The sequence below is a fragment of the Pecten maximus genome, chromosome 14, assembly GCF_902652985.1.
Source record: "Pecten maximus chromosome 14, xPecMax1.1, whole genome shotgun sequence".
NCBI classification, from domain to species: domain Eukaryota; kingdom Metazoa; phylum Mollusca; class Bivalvia; order Pectinida; family Pectinidae; genus Pecten; species Pecten maximus.
In genome coordinates, this window is record NC_047028.1 from 3762936 (window position 1) to 3775779 (window position 12844).

Sequence of the window (12844 nt, forward strand, 5' to 3'; positions counted from 1 at the left end):
ATTTTTTCCTCCATTTTACCCAAAATGACAAAGATGAATGTATTGCTTTGTTCTGCATTCCCGATAAACGTTTAACACCCGCATCTGTAGCAGCGTCCTGAACGAGTCTCTGATTTTACCAATTAGTGGAACAGTTATCTTCCGTCGAATCAAAGTCGTGTTTTAAAAATTAGTGAAGCGGCGGTCATAAATGGAAACCATTTCGACTATTTCGGATAAAAGGTATACAAACCTTTTTTTTTTCGTTTGATACAAGACTTATAATGTTCGACCGATGTTGAAGAAGCCTTGAATGGACGGAGGAATTGAATTACTCCCGTCCGGTGTCAAATCTTCCTTTCCTACCCAATATCTTGGAGAGGTTGTGTCCCGCTCAAAGGCAAGTCAAGGTTATGAACGTTTAGAAGCTAACCCCATGAAAACCGTCTCCATGACCTCTTGCACTCAGCCCTCATATGTGTCCGCACAAGTGTAGAGTGCACGTGGTTCGGATGCTTGATCTGTCCGCTTCATCCAACTTCATTCACCATCGCATACTTTCCAAACGTCTAGAGTAATGTTATTGTGTGACTAACGATAAACTACGCTCAATTCAATCCTATTTTGGAGACTTTGGAGTTTCTTTGTGAGGTCGTATTGTAAACAAGAAAATATTGTCACAAATCAATGTTATCAGACCACAAGACAGCTGGGACACAATCTCAGAAAGCCTGCCTGGCAGACATCAGTACCCGGATGAACTCTAACATGTTAAAGTTTAATCAAGAAAAGACTGAACTGATCGTTTTTACCCATTAGAGTAGGCAGCCAAGGCTCTCCAGCTAAAGAGCGATTCCCGAGCTACTGAGGCAGACCAAGATGTGAGAAACCCAGGATTACACTTCGAACATGAAGGAACACTTTATCATTATAGCAAGTTCCTGTCGTCGCCAAATCAGAAACATTGGATATATTGGAGTTCCTCAACACAGATGCACGTAAGACACTGCTTCCTTTATTGTTACTTTGTTTGTAAGATTTCAACAGACTTTATTTACGATAACAGGTTTACAACAACTAAACAAGTCTACAAATGTACGTAACATTTAGCACAGAAAGGGTCACACAGATCCCTGTTGTAGTCGTCCCCGCTCACCAAGACCCAGAGAGGCCACCAAACGCTCCAATTCGACGTAGTTTATGACAGGGGGATTACCGCACGTCCTGCTGGTTCATAGCTTGGGTCGAAGAGCGCGAATCGCATCTCCCGCCACAGGAAAGTCCACACAGGGGGAGGTAACACTTCCGAGATCCCCAACATGTTCAAGACTTAGTTAATGCAGTTCTCTTTGTTATTTCTAGTAAGGATGAAGCACGTACTCGAAAGAAGGAGCACAGCGGTACGTCATTGCATGGTCAGTGTGATTCAGGTCACAGTGCACGATTTCTATACAAACACACAGCGTATTACTGTAAACAGATCCTCTGTAGTTTACAAGAACTTGTCACCCTCCAGCAGCCGTCACGATCACTGCGATCGGGGAAAGCATCCTTGTTACGTGCATGTTCTAAGATCCTGGCTATATGTACAAACTCTGAACTCGTTCTCCACTTTGTAATTTCTATTGCTGTTCACGTATATTACGACTTTGTATATTATAACATGTGCTAATGGGCAATATGGCCCACAGTTAATAAAGAAATGGAATTGAATGTTGAAACTCCCACACGGTGACTTATGGTAACAAGTGTTTCACAAAGGTAGGAGTTAGATTGCGAAATAGCTTCACATCTGCCAGATTCAAGGAGATTTAATCTCACTTGTTAGCACCTGCTTTATAGACTCTCACGCGGAGTTCTGTATCTATTACCGACTAATTATTGGTGTATATATAATTCTATACATTGTGTAGATATAGTTCTATACATTGTATATATAATTCTATACATTGTGTATATATAGTTCTATACATTGTGTATATATAGTTATGTACATTGTGTATATAGTTCTGTACATTGTGTATATATAATTCTATACATTGTGTATATATAGTTCTATACATTGTGTATATATAGTTCTGTACATTGTGTAAATATATCTTCTATACATTGTGTAGATATAGTTCTATACATTGTGTATATATAGTTCTGTACATTGTGTAGATATAGTTCTGTACATTGTGTATATATATGTTCTGTACATTGTGTATATATAGTTCTGTACATTGTGTATATATAGTTCTATACATTGTGTATATATAGTTCTGTACATTGTGTATATATAGTTCTGTACATTGTGTATATATCGTTCTATACATTGTATATATAGTTCTGTACATTGTGTATATATAGTTCTGTACATTGTGTATATATAGTTCTGTACATTGTGTATATATAGTTCTGTACATTGTGTATATATATGTTCTGTACATTGTGTATATATAGTTCTGTACATTGTGTATATATAGTTCTGTACATTGTGTATATATAGTTCTGTACATTGTGTATATATAGTTCTATACATTGTGTATATATAGTTCTGTACATTGTGTATATATAGTTCTATACATTGTGTATATATAGTTCTGTACATTGTGTATATATAGTTCTGTACATTGTGTATATATAGTTCTGTACATTGTGTAGATATAGTTCTGTACATTGTGTATATATAGTTCTATACATTGTGTATATATAGTTCTATACATTGTGTATATATCGTTCTATACATTGTGTATATATAGTTATGTACATTGTGTATATAGTTCTGTACATTGTGTATATATAGTTCTGTACATTGTGTATATATAGTTCTATACATTGTGTATATATAGTTCTGTACATTGTGTATATATAGTTCTATACATTGTGTATATATAGTTCTATACATTGTGTAGATATAGTTCTGTACATTGTGTATATATAGTTCTGTACATTGTGTAGATATAGTTCTGTACATTGTGTATATATAGTTCTGTACATTGTGTATATATAGTTCTGTACATTGTGTATATATAGTTCTGTACATTGTGTATATATAGTTCTATACATTGTGTATATATAGTTCTATACATTGTGTATATATAGTGATGTATATTGTGTATATATAGTTCTGTACATTGTGTATACATACTTCTATACATTGTGTATATATAGTTCTGTACATTGTGTATATATAGTTCTGTACATTGTGTAGATATAGTTCTGTACATTGTGTATATATAGTTCTGTACATTGTGTATATATAGTTCTGTACATTGTGTATATATAGTTCTGTACATTGTGTATATATAGTTCTGTACATTGTGTATATATAGTTCTATACATTGTGTATATATAGTTCTGTACATTGTGTATATATAGTTCTGTACATTGTGTATATAAAGTTCTATACATTGTGTATATATAGTTCTGTACATTGTGTATATATAGTTCTATACATTGTGTATATATAGTTCTGTACATTGTGTATATAGTTCTATACATTGTGTATATATAGTTCTGTACATTGTGTATATATAGTTCTGTACATTGTGTATATATAGTTCTGTACATTGTGTATATATAGTTCTATACATTGTGTATATATAGTTCTATACATTGTGTATATATAGTTCTGTACATTGTGTATATATAGTTCTGTACATTGTGTATATATAGTTCTGTACATTGTGTATATATAGTTCTGTACATTGTGTATATATAGTTCTATACATTGTGTATATATAGTTCTGTACATTGTGTATATATAGTTCTGTACATTGTGTATATATAGTTCTATACATTGTGTATATATAGTTCTATACATTGTGTATATATAGTTCTGTACATTGTGTATATATAGTTCTATACATTGTGTATATATAGTTCTGTACATTGTGTATATATAGTTCTGTACATTGTGTATATATAGTTCTGTACATTGTGTATATATAGTTCTGTACATTGTGTATATATAGTTCTGTACATTGTGTATATATAGTTCTGTACATTGTGTATATATAGTTCTGTACATTGTGTATATATAGTTCTGTACATTGTGTATATATAGTTCTGTACATTGTGTATATATAGTTCTGTACATTGTGTATATATAGTTCTGTACATTGTGTATATATAGTTCTGTACATTGTGTATATATAGTTCTGTACATTGTGTATATATAGTTCTATACATTGTGTATATATAGTTCTGTACATTGTGTATATATAGTTCTGTACATTGTGTATATATAGTTCTGTACATTGTGTATATATAGTTCTGTACATTGTGTATATATAGTTCTGTACATTGTGTATATATAGTTCTGTACATTGTGTATATATAGTTATATACATTGTGTATATATAGTTCTATACATTGTGTATATATAGTTCTATACATTGTGTATATATAGTTCTGTACATTGTGTATATATAGTTCTGTACATTGTGTATATATAGTTCTGTACATTGTGTATATATAGTTCTGTACATTGTGTATATATAGTTCTGTACATTGTGTATATATAGTTCTGTACATTGTGTATATATAGTTCTGTACATTGTGTATATATAGTTCTATACATTGTGTATATATAGTTCTGTACATTGTGTAACATTTTACTTCCATTACTTAGTAAACATACAATGTAAAGCTCATTAGAGTGATTTGATAATGCGTTACAATTATGTTGTATATCATTTTATTTGTATTATTATAACAACATGATCTTTCTTCTGTGTTTCAAACACCATTTAAAACAAATTTTAAAGAACTACAAATTGATTTGCTGTGACCTTACAATACAATTAATTGTAGTTATGTTGAAATACAGTTGCAACTCATTTGATATTCGCTGAATAAAATGTCTCGGCATAGAAGATTGCTATAGCTGTTAACCTTATCTAGAACCGTAAGCCATGAATGCTGGTTCACTGTATCCATGACAACCCCATTCCAATTATGGGCCGATTTTCGTTGTTTCGATTGTTGTTGTTTAACAATTATCACCTTCCCACTTCCTATTATGTTTACATGTCTGGCAAACTATACTTGTGTCATTATGGTGGTAGATATCGCCGTTTAGATTTACGTGTTATGAATTTTGCCAGTGCTCGACATTTCGTCATCTTATAATATACACTTCACTCGTCACTCTGTCCCCTGTTACACCTTTCAAACAAAACTCATCTTAAAGTTGAATATTGCGTTTTCTTCTCTCGATACTTTCATTATGTATTATTCGTCTATCCTCGGTAGTTTCTCTGGGTTACTGAAGAGAAAGACAGAGTCTTTGGCTGTATAGCATTTATGTTGACCATGAGAATTATCTTGACAATCTGTAAAATATGTTAAAATGGTTATTTGGAGGAACGAATAATGTTTTAACATGTTACATACACGGTGTATACTTGTGTTGTCAAAGTATGGTCATATTTCACTCAGTCCGCAGTTTAATGTACATGTCAACTGTAAGTTTAATCAGCGTCCATTCAAAACTAGAACTGTCGCCAGGATGGCTGACTAATACCCCCGCAATCTACACGAGTCAATGGTGAATTGGAACTGTTAATTAGAGGCCAGCTAAGATAACCCAGTAATAAAGAGACCAGTTGCCATAGCAACCATAATTTTGAGAAAAAGAAAGTGGTATGCACATCTGCACATGGTCCTCTATATTCGTGTGAAGTTTCATTGAAATCGGCCCTTCGGTTTAGGAGGAGTTGTCCGGACAAACTTTAAGTTATGCTTCTTATCAGAAAACCTGTTTAAAGTGACCAGTTGCCATAGCAACCATAATTTTGAGAAAAAGAAAGTGGCATGCACATCTGCATATGGTCCTCTATATTTGTGTGAAGTTTCATTGAAATCGGCCCTTCGGTTTAGGAGGAGTTGTCCGGACAAAATGCGTCTACAGACAGACGGACGGACGGACGGACGGACGACCTGATTCCAGTATACCCCCCTAACTTCGTTGCGTGGGTATAATAAGTTATAAATGTTCCGAACAGGAAGTTTTAACAAAGGACCATAACTCTGTCAGAACACGAAGTGTAAACAAAGGACAGCTACTCCGTAACTGAGGAGTGAAGACACGGACTTCGGTACGTCGCTCATGGTATTAGTATGACCAACGTATTCACCAAGTTTCATTAACCTAGTTTAAATGCAAGCAAAGGCATGCTCCGGACAGAAAATTTTAACAAAGGGCAATAACTCTGCTAATAAGGGGTTGCGGGCCTTCAACACTTCCGAGGAGCATCACAAGATTAACAGACAGACTGTTTCATAACATCATTTATTTCTTTAAAATTACGTCCTGAACATCTTATAACCAATCATAATTTCAACAATACATAGTACATACCCAACATAACAAGCACACATCACATTTCGCTATCACATCCGTAAACTACACTACTGTATATTAAAACGTGTTAACGTCATCAAACCAATCAATATTACATAAAATTTCTAGTGACATCATCATATCTAACGTCATCCTATGACGATCTACACACATTTCGATGACCTCATTTAACAAACTATGCAATGACGAAGCATTTTGAGCACCTTTAGAAGTGAATCTATATGCTATTCACAACAGAATAATGTTTATCTTAAACGTACAGATAACTTGTTAGCATTTTATGCAACATAAAGGTTTTTTTCTATTCAAACCTTTTTGGATCATCATTTTGTCGGTAGACAACTTATCATTGTTTATGCCACTAAATAACTATTTTAATCAAAACAAGATAAAGTAGAGAATTTGTTACACGTCTTGGCTTAGACTTGATTGTTTCACATCCCAAGAAATATTATATAACATACGAGTAATTAACATCAAATGACGCAGGCGACCGAAGCACCATACTCATCACAAGAACACCCGGTCACGTGGTTCTTACATCACAGGTCACGTGATACAATTTACATTACAATCGTAAGAAAACAATATAACAATTAACTATATAATTACACGTATTACATATGAATACGTCATACGACCCTTGTCGAAAATCACGATAAAAACACACTCCCTGGTGTGGTATCTAACTACGATAAGCATCCCAAGAAACAAGGGGCATAAACAGTATTTAACAAATTTGAATTATTACCAACACATTTCTTCAGCAATATACTGTTAATCTAGGGTACTAGGTATATATAATATTATAATATCACCACGGTCATATATCTGATTGACACAAGGACATTTACATACCCATAACATAATCCATATATAGTTCCAACACAGTAACCATAACAGTTAGGAATTCCCGAATATATATAAACAAACTGAATAAAATGTATATCCGATATATATATATATAATTATATCTGTTTATTTACTTTGTTGACTTTTAAATTGTTCATAAGAGCCTACACAGATTATTTCGATCTGGGATAACCAATCGACATGTACATGTAGACAGTGACCATACAGTATTTGATATATATATATAGACAGTGACCATACAGTCTTTGATATATATATATATAGACGGTGACCATACAGTCTTTGATATATATATATATAGACGGTGACCATACAGTCTTTGATATATATATATAGACGGTGACCATACAGTCTTTGATATATATATATAGTCAGTGACCATACAGTCTTTGATATATACATGTAGACAGTGACCATACAGTCTTTGATATATACATGTAGACAGCGACCATACAGTCTTTGATATATACATGTAGACAGCGACCATACAGTCTTTGATATATACATGTAGACAGTGACCATACAGTCTTTGATATATACATGTAGACAGCGACCATACAGTCTTTGATATATACATGTAGACAGTGACCAAACAGTCTTTGATATATACATGTAGACAGTGACCATACAGTCTTTGATATATACATGTAGACAGCGACCATACAGTCTTTGAGATATACATGTAGACAGTGACCATACAGTCTTTGATATATATATATAGACAGAGACCATACAGTCTTTGATATATACATGTAGACAGGGACCATACATTCTTTGATATATACATGTAGACAGTGACCATACAGTCTTTGATATATACATGTAGACAGTGACCATACAGTCTTTGATATATACATGTAGACAGTGACCATACAGTCTTTGATATATACATGTAGACAGTGACCATACAGTCTTTGATATATACACGTACACAGTGACCATACAGTCTTTGATATATATATATATAGACAGAGACCATACAGTCTTTGATATATACATGTAGACAGTGACCATACCGTCTTTGATATATACATGTAGACAGTGATCATACAGTCTTTGATATATACATGTAGACAGTGATCATACAGTCTTTGATATATACATGTAGACAGTGATCATACAGTCTTTGATATATACATGTAGACAGAGACCATTCAGCCTTTGATATATACATGTAGACTGTGACCATACAGTCTTTGATATATACATGTAGACAGTGACCATACAGTCTTTGATATATACATGTAGACAGTGATCATACAGTCTTTGATATATACATGTAGACGGTGACCATACAGTCTTTGATATATATATATAGACAGTGACCATACAGTCTTTGATATATACATGTAGACAGTGACCATACAGTCTTTGATATATACATGTAGACAGTGACCATACAGCCTTTGATATATACATGTAGACAGTGACCATACAGTCTTTGATATATACATGTAGACAGTGACCATACAGTCTTTGATATATACATGTAGACAGTGACCATACAGTCTTTGATATATACATGTAGACAGTGACCATACAGCCTTTGATATATACATGTAGACAGTGACCATACAGTCTTTGATATATACATGTAGACAGTGGCCATACAGTCTTTGATATATACATGAATAGCGGAGATCTATCATACGGGTACTACACAATTGACCAATCAATATAATCGTTATATACTTCCTCCATTCACGACACAAGCACTATATAGCTGAGATCATTTATGTAAAACAATGTAAAACGCACAAAACTTACATAAAACATTTACACACGACGCTGTTTAAAATCCTAAGTACGGCATTTACTTAATCACGTGACCGTATCTTATTGTCCAATGAAATTCGACAATATATTCTCAACAACCCATTCCGCTAAAATTTAAAATTTAGATACCTTGGGTACTGCAAGCACCCCGACATGGATACTGGACGTTCCTAGACTGTGTGATGTTACATGTGTACATCACACATCTTAAAACACTTTGTAAACCTCGAAAAAATTAATATCGACATCAGCCTATAATATAGTTTACACGTACCATCATCCAATAAAAAAAATCGGGACCTGTTGAAATCACTAAAACAAGCGTTGCTTCATCAAATACGATCCTTCATACCGCCGCCAAACAAAATTAAAAGTTTAATTATCCAATAATTAAAAACGTATCGTTATCTATCATTTAAAATGACGATTCCACATATCTGCTATATATCTCTCAAAATGGACTTATGATGTATAGGGCATACCATCTGTATGTGACACATCATTTAAATACAATTAAATGCTGCTTCCGCATGGGGTCTCATAATGGTCGCAGAATAAATAGGTTCCATGTAAATTTGTCAACCTATGACCAGGGTCGGTTAAACCTCCGACCATATATATATTGGCCCTGAAGCCAGTTTTGTTTTAATTATTCTTATTTCGCACTTCCAGATGGTCGTTCTGTTCCAATGACGTTTTCAACCTTCTGCACTAGTGACCAAAACGTGATATGTTTCCTAAACGGACAGTCTGAAAAATGGACTCGTCCATCCGTTTTGTCGCCTCTTCGAACAGGCGGTTGATACGGTTATAAATCAGGATCCAGACTTTGTTTACTACTGTCTGTCACACTCGGGTGGCCATTGAAAACCCGAAAGTCTTCTGGTACGGCACCTATTCTCATTGTAAAGTTATCGACAATGTCAGCAAAATCGTCGTTCATGTCATCAAAGTCGTAAACACTATCGGAAACGCTCGTGCAATCTGATGACGTGGTAGGGGTAGAAATATTCGTTTTACATCCGCGCGATGACAATATTGAATTTTTTGAACCAACTTCCTCAAAATTGCACTTTGTCAGACCGACTGGTTGGAATCGACAAGTCTCTCGCGCATGTCCACTTGTAGAAGGCATATCCAATCGAGAGTCAAATCCTCTTTGTAGCTTATAATGTTTAAACTTATGGGGGAAATTCGACTGGGCTAGGGCACTTTTCGCAGCTGCTTTCCTCTTTGAACAGATATCAAATACTTCCTTAAGATCTCGCGAGAGTATGGTTTTTCCAGAGGTGCCGGGTAAGCGTGATACGCGTTCAGGATGAGTCTGGCCGTAAGACGTCGCTGCTAGTCTAGTTTTAGAAACGCTTGAAACCATGGACTTCACTCTGCTATCATTCAGCACATCCTCGAACTGAAGTTGCAGAAAATCTGTGACGTCATTCAACAGTACTTGGTTTCCAGACCTGCAACAATTAATACATAAAGCCACTTATATAAAATAATTATCAACCGCAGAAAGAAATAGAATTTAATATCGATGAATCAGATGAGTTGGATGTTACAATGGACAAATTATTAGTGTACAAGGAACGGGTCGGTGTGGCATGTACATAGTGTTAAATTCGCATCAGAAGGTAAAACAATGGCTTAACACGCCGGAGACACAAGTTCGATTCCTGTCCGGGCACTCGGCAGGAATGAGTTTTTCCTTGTTCTATCTACAACCTTATATTATATCGTGGTCATCCTTATTCCGTTTCCCTAAACTCGACTCGTACACAGCATTATCATTCGTCACCCATGATAACGGCATTTAGTGTTCCTTCAAATCGGTATTGTCTCTAAGGCAACTAAAGCCAACTATCGGCGATGTAGGATAATACAGACATGAGTTCAATGGCCAATCTGTCCCTAGTCTAGACCCGAGAGGTTAACAGCGTTGCTCGCCGAGGTTTAACATGATAACTTCTCGTACCTTTGTCTTACACAGGACATTCACCCATGACACCACCATGGCCAATCTTTTATCGACCGATTCCTACGTCATCCACAGAATTTATATCGATCCGCCATCACACTATGTTTACTCATTACCGATCTCGTGCGAGTTCCGCGCGAACATATCGCGAGGTGATGTGACGATACATTATACATCTAGGTGATCATTTTGTGTTAGCTGTTAACACCCTCTCTACAGACGACTTGTATAGTACTTGTATGTAATGTACAGTAGGACTTCGATAACCCTCGGGCGTAACCATAAGAATATACACCAGTATTGGTAACTATCGAAGCCGCACTGTAAATTTTTCCGTTGTTTTATTTCTGTATATCTTTATTTGGAAACCTTCGCCGCTCTTCTTTATCTTATCCGTCTCAATTACATTTTTCGTCTTATTTTCAATTTGCTATCCGATATAGTCCGTGTGTACTCTTGATATTTTATTTCCTATGAGACCCATTGAGATTCCCCGTACCGTTACAAGAGTAAGGGCCATGTCGACGACATCAGTCGTGATTGCGTGCCTCGTTATATTTATAGCTTTACCGCCGGTCTCACATACTGTACGATTGTACTCTTATTGGAGTTTAAATTTACTTGACCCTTCATCCCAATGCCACGTGACTATGGCAACAGCTGCGTGTTTAATCTCGTCCTCGTATACGATATTTTAACTCGCTATATTTTGTGTCCTCTATAATAACGATAAAGCTATTCTCGACTTCCGTCTACACCACGTTTACTGTTCTGTGTTTGTCTATAATGTTTGGCTATGGGTGACTACTGTTCTGTGTTTGTCTATAACGTTTGGCTATGGGTGACTACTGTTCTGTGTTTGTCTATAACGTTTGGTTATGGGTGACTACTGTTCTGTGTTTGTCTATAATGTTTGGCTATGGGTGACTACTGTTCTGTGTTTTTCTATAACGTTTGGCTATGGGTGACTACTGTTCTGTGTTTGTCTATAACGTTTGGCTATGGGTGACTGCTGTTCTGTGTTCGTCTATAACGTTTGGCTATGGGTGACTACTGTTCTGTGTTTGTCTATACCGTTTGGCTATGTGTGACTACTGGTCTGTGTTTGTCTATAACGTTTGGCTATGGGTGACTACTGTTCTGTGTTTGTGTATACCGTTTGGCTATGGGTGACTACTGTTCTGTGTTTGTCTATAACGTTTGGCTATGGGTGACTACTGTTCTGTGTTTGTGTATAACGTTTGGCTATGGGTGACTACTGTTCTGTGTTTGTGTATAACGTTTGGCTATGGGCGACTACTGTTCTGTGTTTGTCTATAACGTTTGGCTATGGGTGACTACTGTTCTGTGTTTGTCTATAAAGTTTGGCTATGGGTGACTACTGTTCTGTGTTTGTCTATAACGTTTGGCTATGGGTGACTACTGTTTTGTGTTTGTCTATAACGTTTGGCTATGGGTGACTACTGTTCTGTGTTTTTCTATAACGTTTGGCTATGGGTGACTACTGTTCTGTGTTTGTGTATAACGTTTGGCTATGGGCGACTACTGTTCTGTGTTTGTCTATAACGTTTGGCTATGGGTGACTACTGTTCTGTGTTTGTCTATAAAGTTTGGCTATGGGTGACTACTGTTCTGTGGTTTTCTATAACGTTTGGCTATGGGTGACTACTGTTCTGTGTGTGTCTATAACGTTTGGCTATGGGTGACTAGTGTTCTGTGTTTGTCTATAACGTTTGGCTATGGGTGACTACTGTTCTGTGTTTGTCTATACCGTTTGGCTATGGGTGACTACTGTTCTGTGTTTGTCTATAACGTTTGGCTATGGGTGACTACTGTTTTGTGTTTGTCTATAACGTTTGGCTATGGGTGACTACTGTTTTGTGTTT

At 35.6% G+C, this 12844-nt stretch overlaps 1 protein-coding gene across 1 annotated transcript in view; it reads right to left on the reverse strand.

Annotated features, from left to right (window-relative positions):
- Positions 1–8719: 8719 nt before the first annotated feature.
- The window catches only part of LOC117341965 (nucleolar protein dao-5-like), a 61200-nt gene continuing 57075 nt past the window's right edge, over positions 8720–12844 (reverse strand). The window contains exon 11 of the mRNA XM_033903862.1: positions 8720–10443. Coding sequence (XP_033759753.1) covers positions 9789–10443 — 655 coding nt within the window. The 3' untranslated portion in view covers positions 8720–9788. The remainder of the gene's footprint in view (positions 10444–12844) is intronic.